At 42.2% G+C, this 25,707-nt stretch overlaps 1 protein-coding gene across 4 annotated transcripts in view; it reads right to left on the bottom strand.

Moving 5' to 3' along the window:
* LOC139388803 (microtubule-associated serine/threonine-protein kinase 3-like) overlaps positions 1–25,707 on the bottom strand; it is a 149,142-nt gene that overhangs the window by 34,676 nt on the left and 88,759 nt on the right. The window contains exons 4-5 of one of the 4 annotated variants that reach the window (XM_071135732.1): positions 22,283–22,314; positions 14,596–14,676 (exon numbers count right to left, since the gene is read on the bottom strand). In XM_071135732.1, coding sequence (XP_070991833.1) covers positions 14,596–14,676; positions 22,283–22,314 — 113 coding nt within the window. Of the gene's footprint in view, positions 1–9,981; positions 10,316–14,595; positions 14,677–16,121; positions 16,399–22,282; positions 22,315–25,707 lie in introns of those variants that run through there. The other 3 variants (XM_071135736.1, XM_071135734.1, XM_071135735.1) reach the window with 3 other exon arrangements.

Below are 25,707 nucleotides of genomic sequence, written 5' to 3' on the forward strand. Positions count from 1 at the left end.
TTCTTAATGTTTTGTATACTCAGTGTATTTTCACTACAGACATCAATACCCACATCGCGCTGCAGTATATAGCTTTCCCAGATGACATAGAATGAGAAAACACCACCATTCCTTAAAACATGGGACAATTCACTGCAAGGTCAGACCTCAATGACATTGCGCAACCTCCAGCTCAGCAGAGAGCCATGTCGTTTCACGGAGAATTAAGCTGACATTGAAGCACATTTCATACAGTGTGAATATAACTAGACATCTTGTCCATTTCAGTGTTTTAGGATAGGAGCTGAGGCTTTGATAGTGAGAGTACGAGTGAGAGTACGGCGCAGTAGTGTGCCGCATCATGGCTAGAGGACAGTGTCATTCCACAGACGAGCATATACAGGAGTATACTCGGTGTGTCACACACACGCACACTGGCTGTCTGTCAGGCCTGTGGTGAGGCAGCTGCTACAGTTGACATTGCACCAAGGGGTGCTCCGATCTTAATGCTCTCTCAGTGAGGAGTCACTGCCATGTGAGAGGATTGCATTAGGTGTGCTTCAGGCATTCACCCCTTCTCCTCTGAACACTAGCCATTTTTCTGTTGTAGGATTTTCAACATAATGGCTCAATTCCAAATCTACCCTTGGCACTTCACATAGATCTGAAAGGCTTTGTAGAATCAATAAATCTCAATCTTGCACTCCGATAGACTAGGTGAGGGAATAACTACATTGTTTAAATTCAGCCATATTTCCACATACTTCAATATGGCTACCATTGTTCCTGTACCTAAGTAGGCAAAGATAACTGAACTAAATGACTACCGCCTCATAGCACTTCTGTCATCATGATCTGCTTTGAGAGGCTAAGCAAGGATCATATCACCGTCACCTTACCGGCCACCCTAGACCCATTTCTTTTTTTTTTCTTTTTATAAATTCTACCCACTTATCTCCCAAATTTCGTGGTATCCAACTGTTAGTAATTACTATCTTGTCTCATCGCTACAACTCCGGTATAGGCTTGGGACAGACAAAGGTCGAAAGCCATGCGTCCTCTGAAACACAACCCAACCAAGCCGCACTGCTTCTTAACACAGCGCGCATCCAACGAGGAAGCCAGCCGCACCAATTTGCCGGAGGGAACACCGTGCACCTGGCAACCTTGGTTAGCGTGCACTGCGCCCGGCCCGCCACAGGTGTCGCTGGTGCGCGATGAGATAAGGATATCCCTACTGGCCAAACCCTCCCTAACCCGGACGACGCTAGGCCAATTGTGAGTTGCCCCACGGACCTCCCTGTCACGGCCGACAGAGCCTGGGCACGAACCCAGACTAGCGCTAGCGCTGCGATGCAGTGCCCTAGACCACTGCGCCACCCGGGAGGCCCTACACCCTAGACCCATTTCAGTTTGTACACCAACCATACAGGTCCGGAGATGACGCAATCGCCATTACACGTCCCTATCCCATCTGGACAAAAAGAATACCTATGAAAGAATGATTTTCATTGAATCATGACAGCCTAGGACATCCACATCTGGCTTCTTCACCTGCAGGATCGTCTGAGACCAACCACCTAATGAAACTGAGAAGTATTTATGTCTGTAATAAAACCCTTTTGTGGGGAAAAACTCATTCTGCATTGGGTGGGCCAGTCTCCCAAGTGGGTGGGCCTATGCCCACCCATGGCTGTGTCCCTGCCCAGTCATGTGAAGTCCATAGAATAAGGCCTAATTAATTAATTTCAATTGACTGATTTCCTTATATGAACTGTAACTCAGTAAAATCTTTGACATTTTGGCCGGTTGCGTTCATATTTTTGTTCAGTATACATCTCAAAAGCTGTTACAGAGGTGCCAATGTGAGTAAGTCAACTATAGCTTGTTTGAATTTGTGAATATCCTAGCTCCTTGCACATGAAGGAACCATTGCATCTCCTTCCATGTTATCATAGGGACGCTTTTGGTGGAATTTGCATTTAAGTGAATCAATAGCCACGTTATAAATCAGCAGAATCCTACATTTATTTGTGGGCTTAGAGAACTCACTAAACTCACTTCCAATACATAATCCACAGGAGTATGCTGTTTGTTTGGCTTGGACACAGGCCCCCATAATACCACATGCTTTTTGTCTGATTATACCAAATGACAATAGGATTTCAGAGACACAGCAAAATAATGGGATTGCTTTCACAACAGTGTGACATGGTCATAGAGGATAGAGAGAACGTTTTCTAACGAACAAGCCAATTTATCTTTAAGTGTTTGTTCATGTGCAATGGAGGCTGGCTGATGAATAACAATAATGATAGGGTTCCGTCTTATACAGCTGTCTTCAACTGTGGAATGAATAGGAATTACGAAAAAAGCGCTGCCTCACAAGATATGTATGACTTGAGGTGGTCAAACAGTTGTCATTAAGTCAGCACCGTTTAGATTAAACATTATAAGAGGGTCATACATGCTTATGACAAGTCTTACAAGCCATGATAATAATAATAACCACATTATCCTTGTTCAGACTTACCAAGTGGTAGAGCATTAATAACTCTATGGAAGGGTTTGAGAGAGAAGATCAAAATATGACGTCACATATTAGGTCTACGGATAAAACAGTGAAATTAGTTGGCATTACTCTTATGTCAAACTCATGAAGGGATTTTCACCTATGGAAACTCCTTGTCAGTCATGTGGCCATTGTGAAATGTCAATCAGGAGAGCCTAGACCAAAACCAAAGAACCATCAGAAGAAAACTAAACCCAAGGCCTATCTTGGCTCTTTCTTGGTGGGGACAGAGAACTGCTGTCATGAGGGTCGTATTTATTAAGGAACAGCGTAGCAAACGTTTTTCAACAGAAAACAAAAACAAGCGTTTCTTATTGGACAAATTCAAGTAAGTCCTCCCTATTTCGGGTACGTTCTTCCATTTGGTGCCATATGAATAAGACCCAGGATTTGGCTCCCAGCCATGAAACATTAATCAGGATAGCCAACTGAATAATATCCGGTTCCCATGTGCTCATTCAAAGAGGATCAGGTTTAACCCAGTCTATTTACACCAAGAGAGTGCCACACTTCTGCCCAGTGGACACACCCACAACGGCCCATCTCTGCACACACACACCCCTAAAGTATTGTGATTAAACATCTGCTCAATCTACTCCCGAAGTCCCCCTCTATGTCCCCATTCTCATAGAGAAAGTTTAGCCCCACAAAACAATCAGAACAGTCTTTAACTGGAGTGGCAGTCACCGGGCCAGGCAACGGCAACATGATTCTAGCTAGCGTATTGTTTTATGTCTGTAGGATGGTGGTATGCTTTGCCACTACACAGTACAGGCTAGGCTATATTAGAGATATTGTGCACTCTTGGAGTACAAATGGACATTGACAAAGGCTTCTCTAATGTTGAAAATCAACACCCATTTTAGAATGACAGCCTTCATCAGTGTTATTTTCCTTTGACATGGTATACAGCTCAGAATGGCAGATTTGAAAGGGGGAGAGAAAAGTAAGAAACATGATTGTCTAATGATGCTTCAAACTGGGGATAAAGGAGCCCTGGGCAAAGATGATACAGAGAAAGTAGGCCAGTGCCGACTGTAAGCTGTGTGCTGCATGCTGCAGATGTATGAGATTCCTGGAACAGCTCCATGCTAGGTTTGCAAGTCTCAGGGATATGCAAAACCCGTCCATCGTAGCCTCATTCACTTCCGTTGTTGTTCTCCATGTGAATTTGGCACTTCGTTAGCTAGCCAGCCATCGGCCTCTTCCGCAATGGAATTTAGCAGGGGTTTTTGCGTGAAAAAGGTAATGCCAGGTTTAGGAGCTGTGACAACATGTGACAAGTTTCAGAAAGCAAGGCGTATGTCGCCGTCACTACTTCAAAAGGAAAGGCATTTTAACTTCTTATGGCTGGGGGCAGTATTGAGTAGCTTGGATGAATAAGGTGCCCAGAGTAAACTGCCTGCTACTCAGGCCCAGTTGCTAATATATGCATATTATTAGTATATTTGGATATAAAACACTGACGTTTCTAAAACTGTTTGAATGATGTCTGTGAGTAAAACAGAACTCATATGGCAGGCAAAAACCTGAGGAGAAATCCAACCAGGAAGTAGGAAATCTGAGGTTTGTAGTTTTTCAACTCTTTGCCTATCAAATATACAGTGTCTATGGGGTCAAATTGCACTTCCTAAGGCTTCCACTAGATTTCAACTAGTTGGGCCCAAGCTTGCAGTACAACATTAAAACCTATTCAGTTTGTCTACAAACAGGCTCGCGAAGTGCTTGATAGGAAGCCCAATAGCCATCATCACTGTTACATCCTCAGAAAGCATGAGCTCCTGAGTTGGGAAAATCTTGTGCAATACACCTACACATGTCTTGTCTTCAAGATCCTAAATGGCCTGGATCCCCCTCCACTCAGTATTTTTGTTAAACAGAAAACCCAAACATATGGCAGCAGATCCACAAGGTCTGCCATGAGGGGTGACGGTATAGTTCCCTTAAGGAAAAGCACCTTTAGTAAATCCACTTTTTCTGTGAGAGCTTCCCATGTCTGGAATACACTGCCATCAGACACACAACTGCACCACATATCAATCACACTGTGATTGATCCAATGTTGACCTAAATGACTAATGATGATAAATACAATCCACTTGTGTGTAATCAAGTCTCCGTATAAATGCACCTGCACTGTGATAGTCTCAGAGGTCCGTTAAAAGCGCAGAGAGCATCATGAAGAACAAGGAACACACCAGGCAGGTCCGAGATACTGTTGTGAAGAAGTTTAAAGCCGGATTTGGATACAAAAAGATTTCCCAAGCTTTAAACATCCCAAGGAGCACTGTGCAAGCGATAATATTGAAATGGAAGGAGTATCAGACCACTGCAAATCTACCAAGACCTGGCCGTCCCTCTAAACTTTCAGCTCATACAAGGAGAAGACTGATCAGAGATGCAGCCAAGAGGCCCATGATCACTCTGGATGAACTGCAGAGATCTACAGCTGAGGTGGGAGACTCTGTCCATAGGACAACAATCAGTCGTATATTGCACAAATCTGGCCTTTATGGAAGAGTGGCAAGAAGAAAGCCATTTCTTAAAGATATCCATAAAAAGTGTTGTTTAAAGTTTGCCACAAGCCACCTGGGAGACACACCAAACATGTGGAAGAAGGTGCTCTGGTCAGATGAAACCAAAATGGAACTTTTTGGCAACAATGCAAAACGTTATGTTTGGCGTAAAAGCAACACAGCTGAACACACCATCCCCACTGTCAAACATGGTGGTGGCAGCATCATGGTTTGGGCCTGCTTTTCTTCAGCAGGGACAGGGAAGATGGTTAAAATTGATGGGAAGATGGATGGAGCCAAATACAGGACCATTCTGGAAGAAAACCTGATGGAGTCTGCAAAAGACCTGAGACTGGGGCGGAGATTTGTCTTCCAACAAGACAATGATCCAAAACATAAAGCAAAATCTACAATGGAATGATTCAAAAATAAACATATCCAGGTGTTAGAATTGCCAAGTCAAAGTCCAGACCTGAATCCAATCGAGAATCTGTGGAAAGAACTGAAAACTGCTGTTCACAAATGCTCTCCATCCAACCTCATTGAGCTCGAGCTGTTTTGCAAGGAGGAATGGGGAAAAAATTCAGTCTCTCGATGTGTAAAACTGATAGAGACATACCCCAAGCGACTTACAGCTGTAATCGCAGCAAAAGGTGGCGCTACAAAGTATTAACTTAAGGGGGCTGAATAATTTTGCACGTCCAATTTTTCAGTTTTTGATTTGTTAAAAAAGTTTGAAATATCCAATAAATGTCGTTCCACTTCATGATTGTGTCCCACTTGTTGTTGATTCTTCACAAAAAAATACGGTTTTATATCTTTATGTTTGAAGCCTGAAATGTGGCAAAAGGTCGCAAAGTTCAAGGGGGCCGAATACTTTCGCAAGGCACTGTACATCGATTCTATTTTCAGAGTCAACCCCGGAACATTTCCTATTCCGCATGATCAAAACAATCTTGAAGAATAGATTACGATTGGTCAGACTAACGTTGAACAGACTTTACCACAGGTACTTCCTGTTTAACTTTCTGCCTATAGGAGGGGAGGCGCAAAATGGAGAGGAGATCTGATTTGCTGAAGGGAGGGCAAAGGAGGACCTTGTAGCCACCCCGGAAGTGGGAGAAGTAATGATCACAAGTGCTCGATGCGCGAGTAGCATAGGAGTTGTGTTGATAGAACTTCGGTAGCGTTTTCCTCAGATTTCCTTCAATACATTTCTAAGCTACATTAAATGCGGCCTCAAGATATGAGGTTTCCAGTTTGCACAAAGTCTAGTGTAGTTGAGAGCCGTATAAATCGAATAAAATGATCATCTTTGGGAGGTAATGCGGTTGGCATTTGATGGTGAGGTATTCATCCAGATCGAAAGAACAAAAGAACTTGAGTTCCTGTACGTTACCACAATTTGGTCATTGGGAATACTGCTTTTACAGAAATGTTTGTTGAAATTTAAGATTTATTACTTAACAAATATATTCCCATATTGCATGTCCTGTTCACCTCAAAGATCCTACTTTAGAAATGCTCATCAAATCAAAGTTAATTGGTCGCGTAAACAGATTTTTAAGATGTTATCGCAGGTGCAGTGAAATGCTTGTGTTTCTAGCTCCAACAGTGCAGTAACACCTAGCAATACAAAACAAAACCCAAAAAGTAAAAAGAAAGAATCACATTTCTGTATTAGAAAGAGTGGATAACGCCACAACACAAATACCCAGCACGGCACTTCAGATGTCTCAATGGTTCATCACAGATAAAAGTATAACAAAACAGAGAATGTTTTTTTCACAATAACGTGGAGTTAGAGAACAATCATTTCTATATGGTACACTTCTATTCGTATTACACAACTGGGAATAAACCCATTCAAGTTCATCCCAGTTCAGGACATGACCATACAGTAGTTCTGTGCACTGTTCTGTAGTCTCCTTACATGGGACAACATCCCTCCCATCTGATCTCAACCGAGAGAGCTCTGCTCCCCACATAATCAAATCACTTACTACTGATATTAACATGCCTATTCACTCACAGCAATCCCTCTAGTTCACTTAACTTTGACCCTGCCCATTTTGGCTCCAATCCACTACAGGTGCAGCAACGAAAGACCTAGCAAAGCTGCAGCTGGCTCAAAACAAAGCAGCACACCTTGCCATTAACTGCACAGAACAAACATTAACAACATTCATGGTTGAGGAGAAATGTACTACTACTCTTTTTAAGAAACATTTCTGTTAAAAAATGCCTAACCGCGTGTATAATCTAGTTGCCCCACCCGACATTCCACTATGGGTTTCTTCACGGTACCCAAACCAAAAACAGATTTAACTTGTCGCTCAGTTATGTATAGAGCCATGTCATCGTGGAATGCTCTGCCAGCTTACTGGCAAAAAAACCCAGATAAAGACATCTTGTATCACAGCACCTGTCCTCTTTCTAAAGATCTAATTTAACTGTACTGTATATAAGACTGCAAATATGTACAGTATATACTGTATGAATAGAATGTAAATATAATTTTAGTTGTCTCTTGGTGTCTTTCCAATATACACTGAAAAAATATGTAAAACGCAACATGTGAAGTGTTGGTCCCATGTTTCATGAGCTGAAATAAAAGATCCCAGATATGTTCCAGTTGCACAAAAAGCTAATTTCTCTCAAATTTGTTTATATCCCTGTTAGGGAGCATATATATATATTTTTACACCTTTATTTAACTAGGCAAGTCAGTTAAGAACAAATTCTTATTTTCAATGACGGCCTAGGAACAGGGGCAGAACGACAGATTTGTACCTTGTCAGCTCAGGGTTTTGAACTTGCAACCTTCCAGTTACTAGTCCAACGCTCTAACCACTAGGCTACCCTGCCGCCCCATATAGTTAGTGAGACAATCCATCCACTTGACAAGTGTGGCATATGAAGAAGCTGATTAAACAGCATGATAATTACACAGGTGCACCTTGTGCTGTGGACAATAAAAAGCCACTAAAATGTGCAGTTTTGTCACACAACACACAATGCCACATATGTGCCAAGTTTTGAGGGAGCGTGCGATTGGCATGATGGCTGTTGGAATGTCCACCATAGCTGTTGCCACAGAATTGAATGTTCATGTCTCTACCATAAGCCGCCTCCAACATTATTTGGCAGGACGTCCAACCGGCCTCACAACCGCAGAATATGGTGTCGTGTGGGCGAGGGGTTTGCTGATGTCAGTGTTGCAAACAGTGCCCCATGGTGGCGGTGGGGTTACGGTATGGGCAGGCATGAGCTAGAAACAACAAACACAATTGCATTTTATCAACAGTAATTTGAATGCACAGAGATACTGTAACAAGACCTGGAGGCCCGTTGTCGTTGCCATTCATCTGCCGCCATCACCTCATGTTTCAGCATAATGCACGGCCCCATGTCGCAAGAATCTGTGTACAATTCCTGGAAGCTGAAAATGTCCCAGTTCTTCCATGGTCTGCACACTCATCCATTGAGCACATATGGGATGCTCTGAATCGACGTGTACGACGGCGTGTTTCAGTTCCCGCCAATGGGACAACATTCCACAGGCCACAATCAACAGCCTGATCAACTCTATGCGAAGGAGATGTGTCGTGCTGCATGTGGCAAATGGTGGTCACACCAGATACTGACTGGTTTTCTGATCCATGCCCCTACCTTATTTTAAGGTATCTGTGACCAACAGATGCATATCTGTATTCCCAGTCATGTAAAATCCATAGATTACTGCCTAACTAATTTATTTGAATTGAATAATTTCCTTATATGAATTGTAACTCAAGTAAAATTAAAAAAAATGCATTTACATTTTTGTTGAGTATATAACTCTTATTTTATCTTGTATTTTGAATTCAACGTAATACCTTATGTTGTTCTTGTCTACAACTGTTCTGAACTTTGTCATGTATTTCTACGTTTTATGTGGAACCCAGGAAGAGTAGCTGCTGTATGTGCAGTAGCAAATGGGGATCCTAATAAACTAAACAGCCTCTTATCTCAATTTGTTTCAGTTACTCCTATAAATCTATGTCTTTATACTGAAAAAAGCCCTCTGGTGATTTTCTGATGAAAGGAATAGATTACAGAGTGCAGTACAGCATGTCCTGAATATGCAGTGTAGTGAGGACATCATCTGATATGAAGCCGTTCTTTAGTACAAAATAGGTCAACCCGTGGAATATAAATAATATGACTTTCAGGAGGGACTGGACCAAGTGCACCAGTTTACACAAAAAAACTGGCATGTGAGAAAGAGCGCGATGTAACTTACAAACCTCTGGACGATGTAGTGCTACAGAGAGAAGAATTTTCAATGAAAGGTCATTGTATGAAGCTCAAACTCCACCGATAACCTTTAAGACACACCTACAGTATTCATGGGAAGAATTTGCAAAAATGATTATTATTTTTTTTTAAATTGTGGCTTCTGTTCTAATGAGGTAACAGATGAGAGGTACCAGATATCACATTTCATGTCATATTCCTAAAAGTCAACACTCCCCTGTTCCATCTTAAGGAGACAGGTTAATCATACTCCTTTATATAGAGTGCATGGCCAACGAGATACTGCCTTGAAAGCAATTAAACACTCAACTGGCGTTACAGTGCCATAAGGCTCAATCACACACAATACGTAGGCAGTAACACCCAACTTATTGTCCCGGGTCAACGTCAGCATAAAACATATCAGATGACCCCGACAAGGCAACAACACATTCGCTACTGGTTACTCACTGGTCTGTCCAATTCAAAAGGTAGAAGAATAGGCTTGCTCTTCTACTCATCTCTGAATTCTTCAAACAACTCTGGCTACAAAGTCCCAAGTAGCCTACATATGACCGATAGAAGAACCAAACCTACACTCACTGAACAAAACACACAGTTTGTCATCAAGGTTACCTTTTGGATCGTCTGAGCCTGGCCCTGCTGAGAAAGTGTGGCATGGTAAAATTGGAGAGAACCGTCCACAGACTGGAGTCCGACATTGTGCCAAAGTCATGCCAGCCCCTTCCAGGAAGCGGGATGTGGACTGGGGGCCTCAAAAGACCCGGCGATGAGAAGCGCCGGGCGTCATGGACATGGGGGGCGACCCGTCCCCTACAACAACAGTCCCGGCGACAAGCGCCAACACTTGAACAACCCCCATCCTCCTCCAAGGCTCCAAACTTACTCTGCTGCTCGGACACATCTGCAGCCAGCTGCGGCATACACACCCACTGGCAGAGTGGACACTGCAGCGTCCTTTAAGTGCAGTTCCAAAAAATGAAAAATAAAAAAAGTACTCCAGGGAACACTGTTTGATTCAGGTCAGCTTATAAGCCTCTACGACCGGGATATAACACCTTATAAAAGCTGACTTTTGCTTTTCCTTTCTCTGTGCGTTTGTTTCCAGATCCCATACAGTCACTCACCCTTCTCTCTCTCTCTCTCTCTCTCCCTACCAGCTCAACATGCTCCATATCATGTAACAGGCGGCATCTACCACTCCGCGTCCCAAGCGGGGGAGGGGGGGGGGGGTGAGTCAGAGCAGTGCTGCATCACCAGCAGACATTGCGGTACACTCACAGCTTTCGCAATCTGGCTCCCCTCCAAAATGCCTCATGGGCTGGCCGATCTTAAGCAGGTCCTGTTTGAAATGGAAACGCTGTGCTTTTCCACGGTTGTCCTCTATTAAAGGCAGCCAGGCTTCCCCCCTCTCTTCCATAGTTCCTCCTTCCTACAGTTTGTTCTTAAGCAGGCAGTGAGACAGAGGCTGACTCACTTCATGACAGACAATCTCATCTTAACTCCTGCCACCCTTTGATCCCATTATCTCATGCCCACTGGACTATCTTAAAGGAAGATAACAGGCCACATACAGGGGACTAAAGGTAAACAAATGGGTCAGATAAGACACACATGCACGTACACACGGACACGCGCACATACACACAGTCTTGGCAGTTGGCTGAGATCAGCTTGCATGTTTGTTTGTGAGAAGGGGGGCTAGGCAGGCAGTTGGGTAGGAGGAGAGGCATGCAGCCACACACTCCACAGCAGATAGCATGGCATAACGGGAGTCAACAGTGATCTCAGCCAGGTTCATGTTACACTGTGTATGCTCCACCTGAAGAGCCTTGGGAGATACATAACACTCCCTGAGGGGAAATAGTGACACCCATTGACACCCACACAGAATGGGATCCAATCACAGGACACAGGGATTGATTGACAACTGATGCAGTGCTCCAAACAGTGGCCAAAGTCCAACGTCCAGACAGTTTTTCCTAGAACCACGTGACCTGGCCAGGAAGTACTCCTGGCCCTATCTATAGATACTGTAGCAAGTCCCTGCAATGAACACAAAAATATGATTTTTTTGATCATACAATCAGGTTCAATCAAATTACCTGACCAAGAAAAACTCTGCGCTCTGGTCAGACCATGTGCTTTCAGAGAGCTCTAGCCAATAGTCATAAGCATTGCTGATAACAAGGTCAAATGCGCTGTAAAACCCCAGGGTCCCTCGTCAGGACCTGTGATAGAACACCTTCTTAAAATGTGAAGCAGTGATGCTGACGTCAGGTAGTCATGCAGGCCTCCCAGCCCCCCCTCAGAGCTCTGTGTCCCGGTAGAGTGATGTGACAGGCCCAGCCCAGCACTAATTATGGCCCTGCTCTGCTTCTGTGCTCCAGATAAAAGAGGGTGATTTCAAAGGCACAACCACCGTTAATGGTAAACTGATTCCGTTATTAGATGGAGATGTGAAGACTAGTCAGAAGATCAATTTGAGGTTAAACTTTATTGGAAGCGTATTTAAATTATGTCTGTAGAGGTGCACTTTAAAGCTGGTGGTTTATAGATTTTTAAAACATTGATGTTTCTGCAGTCCGTCAGACATCAACAGATATTCTGTTGGTTATACAATATAATATACACAATGTTATTAAAATGCGAATAAATATATTTTAATGATAAATAAACTATATGGGAAAGCTGCTACATTCTGATTGGTGTTGACCTCAAACTACTGTTTACTACAAAACTTTGACTCAATTAAATATATTTGAATATGCACATAATAGAAACATGGTGTCAGTACATTAGACTAAAAGGAAGGACTAATAAGAAGGGAAGTGTTCTGGTTTGATGTGCTAATTCTCTTGCCCATAATTTACAGTAAAATGGGTTTCAAATATTTGGGGGGAAATTATACATGCTGTGCAGCACAGCAATTAGCCGAGTCGAGTAATCTCCCCTAATTCATTAATCCTGATTAAAGTTCACCATGTTCTCTGGAATCACTGTGAAACATTATTGTCCTGATGGCTGATATTACACATGGGGGAATTCTGACTGACACCAGATACTTGACATCAAAGGCTTTATTCTGAAGCTGGATTAGCTGATGGATACCCAGTCTGCCCTTGCTGGTTAGCCTAGCGAGTAATTATATCCTTTTCTCATTGACTGGTTAGCATTAGCAAGCTACTATAGCAACTGTGATTGGCCTTTTGTTTAGAGTAGACATGGTAGACATGACCTGACTACCAAAATGGTTGAAAACTTGTTATAGCTAGTAAACATTTTTATAACAGGGCAATATTGTAGAATAAATGTACAAAATCAAACTGGAAAAAAATTAGCTAGCAGTAGCAGCTAACGCTAAACTAGCTCTGACAAGCATGCTCATTGTCTGAGGGGTTCACTAGTCAGTGTGAAGACCTTCCCATTGGTTAGTGTGACACTAACAGTAACCAGCAGACAACACAAGGCATAATTCAAATACACATTACAGTTCAGGTCATCAACTACGGAGTGACATTTCATATAAACAAATATATGCCAACATTTTACAAAATGCAGATAGGAGGAAAGAGTAGCATCAAAGATGTGATGTTTTTTGAGATTAGCCACTTTCCTACAAAATTCTCAATTAAGATATTTCCTTGTTTCAACTATGAACAGTATGCTACTACTGTACGGCATAAATGTTGCAATCTTTGTGGAAGTGAATAACTTCAATGTTAAGCTACTGCTCTTCTCAATGGAACTGTAAGAGAGTAGCTAGCAGCACAATATGTGGTCAGAGGTGACGCAAGGGGGCATTCTGCTACTTATTGATAGACAACTCTGTCTTTCATGCCGTTCGTATATTCACAGTTGAAAACGTATCTGGCGTCAACAAATGCATCGCCAATGGATTTATAAAAAAGTATAGCATACTATATGAAGAATATTAATGTCCGTAAAATATTAATGACGACATGAGTCCACTCCAAACATCACAAAACAGTAACCACGACATCATTTATACTACAAAGGCTGTTATCAATAAAACATGAGCATGAAACTGATGCACACACGTTAATAAATATATAAATATGAGTAATTTCCAGAATTTAGAATGGATACTGCCTCTACCGGGCTCTCTTGAACTTGACTAATTCAAGTCATCTGTAGCCTATCAATCACACAAGAAAAACAGCATGTTTTCCAGAAAGGATGAACTCCTTATCCTTTTGTTCTGTCCTTCTCATTACAACCAAAGTTGTAGGAGGGGAGAAAACTAGGGGTCATGTAAACATTAATGAGCCAAAATGGCTAATACAACAAAAGCAGGGTTCGGGCTCAATGACCCAGTTGAATATTCGAAACCAGATGAACCTACTCCAGGAACAAAAGGCTGATTCACGGCGGCTCGCCATGCGACACATCAAGAGACAGGGAAGAGGACAGTGTGACCTGCTATCGCCGACATCATTAGTGTGCTACGCAGAGAGGAGAGGATTTAGGGAGAGCGAGGAGAGAGAGAAGTGAAGGAAACACTCAGGGAGACAGCCATACCACCCCGCCCCCTCTGTCACTCCTCCAGATGATACAGTCTTGACATGCCTCAGCCACAGTAGCAAGACGCAAAGGCCCATTTGACCAGATACATGTTCCATCTAAATCCATTTTGCTATTGACCAACATGGGCGGTAGCGGACCTCATTTTGGGGAAAGGGTGTGTGTGTTGACCTAAGGTTTCAGTTGGCTCCAATGTTGAAAGGACTTAACTTACTTGGATGGTTGGAAGGTCATATGGTTGACGGCTAAACAAGAGGTATAGAGCAAACAACAGTAATGGGAAAAAAGGTATGCAACATTGTGACCTAAAATCACTGTATGACCCTTTTCTTTCAAGTGAATTTTCTAATAAATAAATCAAGCTTGGGGATTCTGACCATTCCCCACTTTGAAGAATTGCAAAATGCCACAAATCCTTCTTTGCACTTGAAAGAGAAGCCTCAAAACCAGACTATAGAAAAGGAGTAAGGGGAAGGAGGTGACACTAAGAACATTATATAAGCACTCTATCCTCTTCCATCAAAGCTGCACCAAAGGAAACCGATTTCAGAGAGAAAAAAAACACCTCTCTGTTATGACAAACTATTGATCGCATGGACTATCGACTCACACCTTTCACTGTCGAGCACCTCAACCCACAAATACAAAATGAACATGATGGTCAAAGAAGCTCGTGACGCTTACCTCCAAAAATGAAATGCGTGCAACGGGCTGAGTGGGCTGCAAGGACTTGTGGGTGTCGGGCTCAAGCTTCGGGGAGTGAGGCTGGAAGTTAAAAGTAAGTTTTGTAAATAGTGATTATTTTAGCACGCTACGTTTGCACAGGACGGACAATGGCTACTTTCACTTAGAAGCCCTGTGAAGTGATTTGGGCTGATGTATGCAGTCACATACCCTGTCCTGCTAGCTAGCGGACATACATTAACCACAGAGCAGCAGCAGCAGCACAGCTTTGAAATGAAACTCAATTGTGTTTTGGAAATAGGTTACCAAGGCACTTGTCTGTTCACGCAACACAGGTTTAGCATCTTTGAGGATTAGAGACTTTGTTTGGTGCTTGAGGCTTGCTAGGCTTAAGCGATTATCATAAAAAGCATCCATACTATGCGCACGCACACACACACACACACACACACACACACAAAAGAGGTGGAGAGTGAAACCTGAAACAGGCGCACAGTGCAACCAAATCCTACTTGAAATCTGAAGGATTACCCAAGGCTATGAGAAAACAGAAAAAAAACTCTATAGTAACTTCACTGGCAAGGAAAGAAAGCTCACTTCTTAAGATGTGAAAAGGATGTCTTTCAGCCCTCCAAACCACTGCCTGTTTACTTTCTGTAATTCAAGTAGAAAAACAACAGACTTTTTCCTGCTATCATGGCACTTAGTAGACACAATCAAAATGTATTAGCAAATAACAGCACAGTGCATCTCAATAGTCCACGATTAAACACTAGTATTGTTCCATAGAGCTGCAGAATTGACCTTCCTGTCAGTAACGACACTGAACTGGATCTAAATTAGATGCGTAGGCTACGTATATGCCGAGTTAGCAATACTTAAACTTGCGCCAGCAGAAGTATCGGAGGACGCAAACAAACATGTGCCTTGGTGACCCGAGAGAACCCAATCGACTGCCTTCGCAAGTCATTACACAAAGAACAGATCTGTGTGATGTGCAACAGGAACACAACAGGGCCATGGCGGAGTGTTTGTTGTTTGGGTCTCAGGCCCAGCATATTACTGTCACTGGTAGCAGGCGGGATCTGTTATCCAACATAAAAACAAGGCCTTGGTTATGAGGCCACTCCACTGCCCATCAACTTATTGATCATGCGTCACAAAAGCCTGCCATTTAATCATCACTGTATTGTGTGTCCATGTGTGTGGGTGTGTCTGTGTGTGTCAGTGGGTTTCATCGCAACCAAACAGAGGTTGTGTGGCAGTCCTCTGCTTGACACACACACTGTCCCCGTCACTATCACTACAGAGGATTTTACGTGACACATCCTACCGTGTACACTGCTACAGTGCTGCTGCTGCTGTATGTGGCAATGCTGCATGATGCTAAACGCTCCACAATGCTACTAGCTAGAGAGAAAAGAAAAACAGGAGGTGCAACGGCAGAGACCAACGAAGCCGTCTGCTGCAGTGTGGAGCAGTGGTGCGGTCACCAGCCCCAAGAAGAAGATAAGGAAAATACTCACTCCAACGTCAGTCCCGGAATCCTCAGCCTCTCCCGCTGGGCTTTCATGACTGAACTGTGCTCGCTTGCTCTATGGTGCACATGCTATATTCACACCGCTCAGCCTCAGCCACATAGCCACCCCCCCTTATCCTCTACCCTACACTGAGCCGACAAAGAGTCAGAGCCAGCCACCACCATTGAGGAATGGGGCTAGCCTAACTCGCTCCTCCGACAAAAAGAGGGGGGGAGGGGAAAGAAAAGGGGCAACGACAACACCGCAGCTTGTTTCAGGTCCTTCCACCACGTTCCACCTTGAGGCTGTCAGAGGAGATCGCCAGCCTGAGGTGGGAGAGAGGGAAGGAGGGTACGGAGGCAGGACAATACCCCCTTTTCCCCCTCCCCTCACACACACACTCCCCCCTCCACTTGGCAAACACACACACACACTCGGGCTCGCTCATTGGAGTCCCCTCCTCCACTGACTGGTGATTCAATACAGCAACAGCAGAACTCGGAATATATTCATCCTATATGCTGTCTCTTCTCATCCTCTATGCGGTCTATCCTTTCCATCACGTCATCATGACTGATCCTGACACCACAGGGTGCCCTCTCAGCACACAATGTCACTGCAGGGCTGCATTCATTTACATATCTCCTCCATTCAAAACCACCACATTAAATGCACTCAGAGTGATGTCATACTAGAAACTGTGCACCCTACGTAAGTCATTTCAAATGGTTTATTTCCAATAGATATTCAGAATAAAGCAATGGATGAGAAGCAGTCTTTTTCGGGGAGTCCAAGTGCATACCTCAGAGAGGTAATAAGCAGAAAGATCCCCCTACCTACCCCCTCCCTTCACCCCTGCAGTGCTTTAGTACACCCCTGGGGCAAGTGCTTATTCACCAATAACACACACCCTGACGTGTATCATACGCTACTTACTGTTGTACAATATGTATTGTGAAACAATCATGATGTACTGTATGTAACATATACTGAATCAATAACTACATTATTGATAGTCTGTCATGATGATGATATACTGGAGGATCATTCAGAAAACACCCAGGGAGAGAATATCAGTCACATCAAAACACACTTCATATTGTGATTATTGGCTACAAGCTGTGCCGTCAAGAGGTCTGTAGTCTCAAACTTTTCTCTGGAAGCACATTTTTATAGAATGATGAAAAAGACGGAGAGAAAGCGCCGGCCAACAGTACAGTCAACTGTTTCCAGGACTACTTCCAAACAGACTATCACAGAGTGCACAGCGCACCAGACAGAAAATGCACTAATGCCGCACTTCAGCAAACCTATCAATGGTTTATTACCGGGAGCCAGGTTCTCGGAACTCAGCACTACTGCAGATGACAGAGAGCATTGCATCAGCTTCAGCTCAACCAGTAGCACAGGCAGGCGAACAGGCAGTAGATTAACTGGGGTGTGATAAGAGGAACCAGTTATGTACCTCTACTTTTGCAGAACACGGGCAATGCAGGCCTCACACTATATGACCAAAAGTAAGTGGACACCTGCACGTCGAACATCTCATTCCAAAATCATGGACATTAATATGGAGTTGGTCCCCCCTTTTCTGCTATAGCAGCCTCCACTCTTCTGGGACGGCTGAATGGACTTGCTTCCATTCAGCCACAAGAGCATTAGTGGGGGTGTTAGCGGGGGTTGAGGTCAGGGCTCTGTGCAGGCCTGTCAAGTTCTTCCCCACCAATCTCGACAACCATTTCTGTATGGACCTCACTTTGTCCTCAGGGCATTGTCATGCTGAAACAGGATGAAACTGTTGCCACAAAGTTGGAAGCAAAGAATCGTCTAGAATGTCAATGCTGTAGCGTTAAGATTTCCCTTCAATGGAACTAAGGGGCCTAGCCCGAGCCATGAAAAACAGCCCCAGACCTGTATTCCTCCTCTGCCAAACGTTATAGTTGGCACTACGCAAAGGGTGGCTACTTTGAAGAAACTCAAATATAAAATATATTTGGGTTTGTTTGACACTTTTTTGGTTACTACATGATTCCATGTGTTATTTCATAGTTCTAAAATGTTTGAAAATAGTAAAAATAAAGAAAAACCCTGTAATGAGAAGATGTCCAAACTGACTAGTACATCTAGTGTACCACCAGCAGCTCTGGGCTCTAATCATTCATAAGGAGTCATTGTGACTCCACAAGGGCAGCCGGCAACACTCACTCAATCTGGTTCATTCAGAGTTTAGATCATGCTTCTTTTGAAAGTAATCGACAGTGTGGATGACAGTCGATGAATGTGGAAAAGTAAAGGATTCACAATGTGGGGGGGGGGGGGGGGGGGGGGGGGGTAAAAATGACAAAATACATTTAGTTTTGTGGTTCCCTCCACCTTAGATCATAGGAACAATATCTGGCTCTATTATAGTAAGAATCAAATCTATTCCATGCCCAAGGATACCTCTTTACAATGAAATTGGTGCCATTAGTGTGTCTCACCCACTGTAAGGTGTATATATAAGCACCCTTGGACATATCCAAACACATTGTTAAGAAACCTTTTTTTTTTTTTTTCGAGAAACCTTGAATACCCAATCTGACTAAGATGTTTTTCTTTAGTCAAACTCTAATGAACATGATTAGTCTTTGCTAGTCTTTGCTATCAAAACGTAATCTGACTGTCCTGCTGAGTTTATTCACTTTTTGTTGGGTGTTCATTCTAGGCTGTGTTCTGGCCCCCGACAGATACACCGTCAACACAACCGACGACTGGAGACAGACATTAATCACACATATGGTGGGTTTGTCATATCGGACATGTCATAAATCACCAACACGCTGCCCAACGAGACGTATTGAAATATTATTTGACAATGCCGGAGATATGCATCAATAAGGCATTATTCCAACTACAATCTCTCATGTGCAACCAACTCAGAAAGAGTACAGTGAAAATGATCTCCCCCCTCAGATTCTCTGTGTTGCTGTACCCTACTTTCTCTCCATTGTACCTTTTGCAAATAGGTGCAGGTGGCCTGTATTTGCGGTACAGAACAAACACAGGAAATGGCTGCCTATGAACACAAAGAATGGGAGAGGAGGCTAGAGAGGGCTTTAGTTGGCCCAAGCACCCATGCGATTGTGAAGTAGCCAGTTGTCAAATGACACTGTTGAAGTGTTTTCCGAAACTCTAGACCCAGAAGCAAACCAGGGCCAATGGCCATAAAATTATACAGCTCACTACTCTCTGTGGGATTAAACTCAACTTTAAATCCTAGCACATCACAAATAAAAGGTGATTACATTAATGTCCCTGTTAGGATTCAACCCTAGAAATCTAAACCACCACAGCAAGTAAGCGTTGTGAGCTTGGCTAGCGCTCCAATTGCACAGCATATACGTTAGGATCATTGAGATGTGCCGACTGTCTCAATTTCCAACACTTATGTGTGATCTATTTCTAGTTATTTAATTGTACCACGCACAAGCCTGTAAGTTATTAAGGTCGCCCTATGAATAGAAGACAATAAACATTTAGCGTAGATGACTGGAAAACAAACCTCTGATCTATTTTGAGTGTACACACAACAAATTTTGAGATTGATGTCCAAAGCTGAAGAGGACCAAACATGTTGGACCATGACATTCTCACATGAAACAAATAGCTGGGTGATTCCTTTTGTGTTTTCAAATCACACTTTATATTGAGGATTTACCTGCATTCATAAACAGATAAGGGAAAGGGGGATACTTAGTCAGTTGTACAACCGAATGTCTTCAACTGAAATGTGTCTTCCGCATTTAACCCAACACCTCTGAATCAGAGCGGTGCAGCTGCCTTAAAAGGTACTGTTGGTGCAAATAGAGTTGACGCCATTCAACTATAATCCTAGTGCTCCTGCTGTTACTTTGCCCTAGCCTGCAGACAGACGTGGCAACTGACTTAATCCAATCTGGATCCCTTTCAGGGCCAGTTTCCAGGTACACGTTGCACTCAGGCACAGATCTAGGATGAGTTTATACTGCGTAACTCCTTACCTTAACATTTGAGGGAGGAAACACAAAACTGATCTGAAGGTCAGCCTCTAAGGGGCAGGTTCATCCTACTCCATATACCGGGTGGTAAACAGCAGTGTTTAAAGCTGGCAACCTGCCACTCAAGCATAAGGTGAGTCTTTTCAGTAATTCATTAAACATGTGCCATCCAAGGCACATGCATTCCCACAACAGACACCATAAACCCTGGTGGTCATAACCCTATAGTATCTATAAACCTATAGTGTCTATAAATTCTAAAGTATACTAGCTATAAACCTATACTGTCTATAAATCCTTTAGTGTCTATAAATCCTATAGTATAGTATCAATAAACCTATAGTGTCTATAAACCTATAGTGTCTATAAATCTTATAGTATACTATCAAAAAACCTATAGTGTCTATAAATCCTATAGTATAGTATCTATAAACCTATAGTGTTTATAAATCCTATAGTATAGTATCTATAAACCTATAGTGTCTATAAACCTATAGTGTCTATAAATCCTATAGTATAGTATCTATAAACATATAGTGTCTATAAAACCTATAGTATAGTATCAATAAAAATATATTGTCTATAAATCTTATAGTATAGTATCTACAAACCTATAGTGTCTATAAATACTGTAGTATACTATCTATAAACCTATAGTGTTTATAAATCCTATTGTATAGTATCTATAAACCTATAGTGTCTATAAACCCTATAGTATAGTATCTATAAACCTATAGTGTCTATAAATCCGATAGTATACTATCTATAAACCTATAGTGTCTATACATACTGTAGTATACTATCTATAAACCTATAGTGTCTATAAATCCTATAGTATACTATCTATAAACCTATAGTGTCTATAAATCCTATAGTATACTATCAAAGAACCTATAGTGTCTATAAATCCTATAGTATACTATCTATAAACCTAGTGTCTATAAATCCTATAGTATACTATCTATAAACCTATAGTGTCTATTAACCTATAGTGTCTATAAACCTATAGTGTCTATAAATCCTATAGTATAGTATCTATAAACCTATAGTGTCTATAAACCTAGTCTTTTAATCCTATAGTATAGTATATATACACCTATAGTGTCTATAAATCCTATAGTATAGTATCTATAAACCTATAGTGTCTATAAATCCTATAGTATAGTGTCTATAAACCTAGTGTCTATAAATCCTATCAAAAAACCTATATTGTCTATAAATCCTACAGTATACTATCTATAAACCTATAGTGTTTATAAATCCTATAGTATACTATCTATAAACCTATAGTGTCTATAAATCCTATAGTATACTATCTATAAACCTAGTGTCTATAAATCCTATAGTATACTATCAAAAAACCTATATTGTCTATAAATCCTACAGTATACTATCTATAAACCTATAGTGTCTATAAATCCTATAGTATACTATCTATAAACCTATAGTGTCTATAAATCCTATAGTATACTATCTATAAACCTATAGTGTCTAAAAATCCTATAGTATAGTATCTGTAAACCTATAGTGGAGATAACATCAGTCTTTTCTTCACATTCTGTACATGATTTTCTTCACGTTTCCTCGGATGATTTCTTCAACAATTGAGTTGTCTGGCCGTCAGTGATAAGCATGTGTCTTATTTTATTGGTATCAATTCACTAGGCAATGGAGGGTAGTATAGATATTACAGACACTAGTACCGATACCAATTTTGCACTGGTTTGTTAGAAACATTGAAACTTAAAATGTCATTTTTTAGGTTACAAATATTGACCCTTAAAATGTGTTTTTATTCTCTCAAGTGCCCAATGACGTTAGCTGAGGCAGCTATTTAAATTCAAAAGAAAATGGTTTGCTTCTAATTTAGACTATTTTCAAATGAATTTACAGCTTCTTGGCTGATATCTTCTAATTTCTTGAGAGTATCAGCAAATAGGAGCATGAGAATGAAAAATGGAACTATGGACTCATTGATCCGTCAGCCATTGTTGAAAGTACACAACTTCTTTGTTTAGCTCTATGTATAACACAACTACAGTAAGTAGCCTGCCAGAGCTACACAAACTCATCATACATCTGTGGAGGCACAAAATGCCAATTGTTTACACGTGGCTGTGTATGTTTAATATAAGAAACAGATTTACTCACAAACTTCCTCTTCTTGGAAGACTCAGCTCCTTCTAAAAAGAAAAAAAATAAGAAAAAGATCAATAAATAAAAGTTTACACAGTGAAACAGAATCGTTGTTAAACAGCATGACATAAAACCTGAAGAAAAACGTGTTTACAAAGTTAAATGGATGTTAAAATCAGGTCATATATTGATATTCATCAGACAGTGCTGACTGTCTGACTAGCCTGTCCTGGGATAATGGATGACCTTTGTTTTAATTAGCTACATAGCTGCTGTATCCTTGCCACTTAAATGGATGTGCATTATTTGTCATTGTCAATTAAATAACAAATAAATAAAAGAGATGACTTGCGCCCCCCCGTCTGTGTCTCCATTTATCCACACCCAAAACATGACTTCACTTTCTTGGCTGACCCAGTTTGAGTACCTCAAGACAAAAAGCACTGAGTCACACAGTTAATAATGAAACAATTCAAAGAGCATGCAATTCACACTCTCAAAGGCCATATGTAAATCACAGAATAATTGTGCCTCAAAAGACAAGGCTCTAGACTAACTTTTTCCACTTGTGCGACCAACTTCATGAGTTGATTGCAGCAGCACATGATTTGGTCGCACCAACTCTTCACAGCTGCGAGGTGACAATGACCTGACCTGTGTCCTATAATGTATCTGCATTCCATACAGAGCCAGGCTAATAATGAATAGCAATCTTTTAAATTAGCATGCCCTTGACATTCAGGTAAATTTGCCAGTGGCACACTGAAAGGTACTAGTGTCACGACTTCTGACGAAGTCGAAGCCTCTCCTTGTTTGGGCGGTGCTCGGCGGTCGACGTCACCGGTCTTCTAGCCATCATTGATCCATTTTTCATTTTCCATTGGTTTTGTCTTGTCTTCCTAAACACCTGGTTTCAATCCCATTGATTACAACCCTTACCCATTCCACAACGGCCGTGGTCGCACCTGTCAGTGGATTTTTTTAACTGATCTTCCACCTTCACAGGGTAACACCACGATCCTGTCCATTGTGGATCCTGTCCGGTTTTGGCTCCTTGGCATCAGAGTCAGACCGAGGCTCCTGCGGTGGACAATTGGTTCCGGCGCGCGGAGGAAACCTGGGAGGCCGCCCACATCCACCTTCAGTGCGTCATACTGCGTCAGAAAGTTGGCGCAGACAGTCACCGCAGTGAGGCCCCGATGTTCGCACCAGGGGACAGGGTCTGGCTCTCGACCCAAAACCTGCCCCTCCGCCTGCCCTGCCGGAAACTGGGTCCGCGATTTGTGGGGCCGTTTAAAGTCCTGAGGAGAGTGAACGAGGTATGTTATAGGGTACAGCTACCCACTAATTACCGTATTAACCCCTCATTCCATGTGTCTCTCCTCAAGTGGCTGGCCCGCTCCAGGAGGCTGAAGTGCGTGATGTTCTTCCGCCCCCTCTAGACATCGAGGGGGTCCCGGCGTACTCCGTTCGATCCATCTTGGATTCGAGACGTCGGGGGAGGGGCCTTCAGTACCTCGTGGACTGGGAGGGGTACGGTCCAGAGGAGAGATGCTGGGTTCCGGTGGAGGACGTATTAGATTCTTCCATGTTGCAAGACTTCCACCTTCTCCTTCCGGATCGCCCTGCACCTCGCCCTCCGGGTCGTCCCCGAGGCCGGTGTGCTGCTGGAGCTGCGCGTCAGAGGGGGGGTACTGTCATGAGTTCTGCTGAAGTCGAAGCCTCTCCTTGTTCGGGCGGTGCTCGGCGTTCGACGTCACCGGTCTTCTAGCCATCATTGATCCATTTTTCATTGGTTTTGTCTTGTCTTCCTACACACCTGGTTTCAATCGAATTCATTACCTGTTGTGTATTTAACACTGTTTCCCCTCATGTCTTTGTCAGAGATTGTTTGTATTTCGGTGTTGTATATATTTTTGCGTTGGTGCGCGTCGGGTCCTCGTACCCATTTTTGTTATTTGTTTACATTTAGTGTTTGGAGTATATTTCATTCATTGTTATTAAATAACTCCATTACACTCAGTTTGATTCTCCTGCGCCTGACTTCCCTGCCACCTATACACACACACACGACTCTGACAACTAGCCCAAATAAAAACTGGCCAGGGAAAGCAGATGCACACATCATTTAAATGTTCTTTATAATAGTGATGGGGGGGGGTGATACAGTAACATGTCGAGATATTATTTCTGACAATATATCATATCGTATAGTTGACAGTAGCGCAATACTATTTCTGCGCTTGTTTGCTGTACCTGCATCAAAACTCCAGTATTTTTGCCTTATAGCTTGTTCTCCAACTTTTTAAATTTAGAATTTGTTTTTAGCACTTTTTTCCCCCCATGACTGTTCAAAACTCGTTTTTCATGGCTCTCTTGTCCCTCTGCAGCAGACATGGTGAGCAATATGTTTGGAACTTCGAATTGCAATAAAATCACAGTATCAAATCGCAATACATATAGAATCTTAAGAATCACAATACATATCGCCACTTAAGTATTGTGATAGTATCGTGAGGTACCTGGACATTTCCAGCCCTAGTTCATATTAGGTTATATTTAAAAATATAACCTTGGCACAATCTCAAAAAGGGTGTTATTTTTTTGCGATTTTGAACAGTCACTACAGTTGTTGGGTCCTATGAAATCAATTTAATCTTTTGGTAAATTCAGTTTTCCAGGTTTTATTTATCTCAGTTATTGAGTTTTCTTAGTAGTGGTGTTTTTGTACTGTACAATGTAGGATACATGTGACGACAAAGTTTGCTAAGCAAATGCCCCGCAACACAAATCATCATGAAATCATTCTACCAGGTAGACCTACTTTGGAGTCAACATTTAATTGCAAAGGTTTTTGGGGAAAGCCTTCAGAAACAATCGTTTAAACAGCTCATGATGACTGAATTGCGTATAGCAAAGATTCAACCAAGACTTCGGACCAACCTTTTTGAATACCTGGTCTGCCTGCTCAATGCTGTTTGAATAAATGTCGATTTAAAAAAATTTAAAAACACGTGACCAGGTTAAAAATACATATTTTTATTTTTTATTCACTGGCACCCTAGCAACTAATATTTTGTTGTTGTACTGAAACTGTTTGGTCACCGTTTTGAGCCCTAGAAGAGGAAACGTGTCTATTGCTCGACCATTACAATCATAGAAAATAAAGCTTTTCTCAGGAAAACAATTACACAAGCTACAGTGCGCTCCCCCGGGGGTTGTGCTGTATTGCAGCAGTCCCTGCAGTGGTGGAAAACATCAACAATACTTTCATTGATTGCCCAGGGGAGTGGATTAGGCACCTTGATCCGTGCCAGCTCTGTATTTACTGAACCCGTAAATGAACCTGAAAAATGTCATAAGCATTTGCGTAGATGTTTTTCCTGATTTTTTTTATTCCATCAATTGTAATGGATCTCAATATGTTTAATTACAGGCTG

The sequence above is a fragment of the Oncorhynchus clarkii genome, chromosome 29, assembly GCF_045791955.1.
Source record: "Oncorhynchus clarkii lewisi isolate Uvic-CL-2024 chromosome 29, UVic_Ocla_1.0, whole genome shotgun sequence".
NCBI classification, from domain to species: domain Eukaryota; kingdom Metazoa; phylum Chordata; class Actinopteri; order Salmoniformes; family Salmonidae; genus Oncorhynchus; species Oncorhynchus clarkii.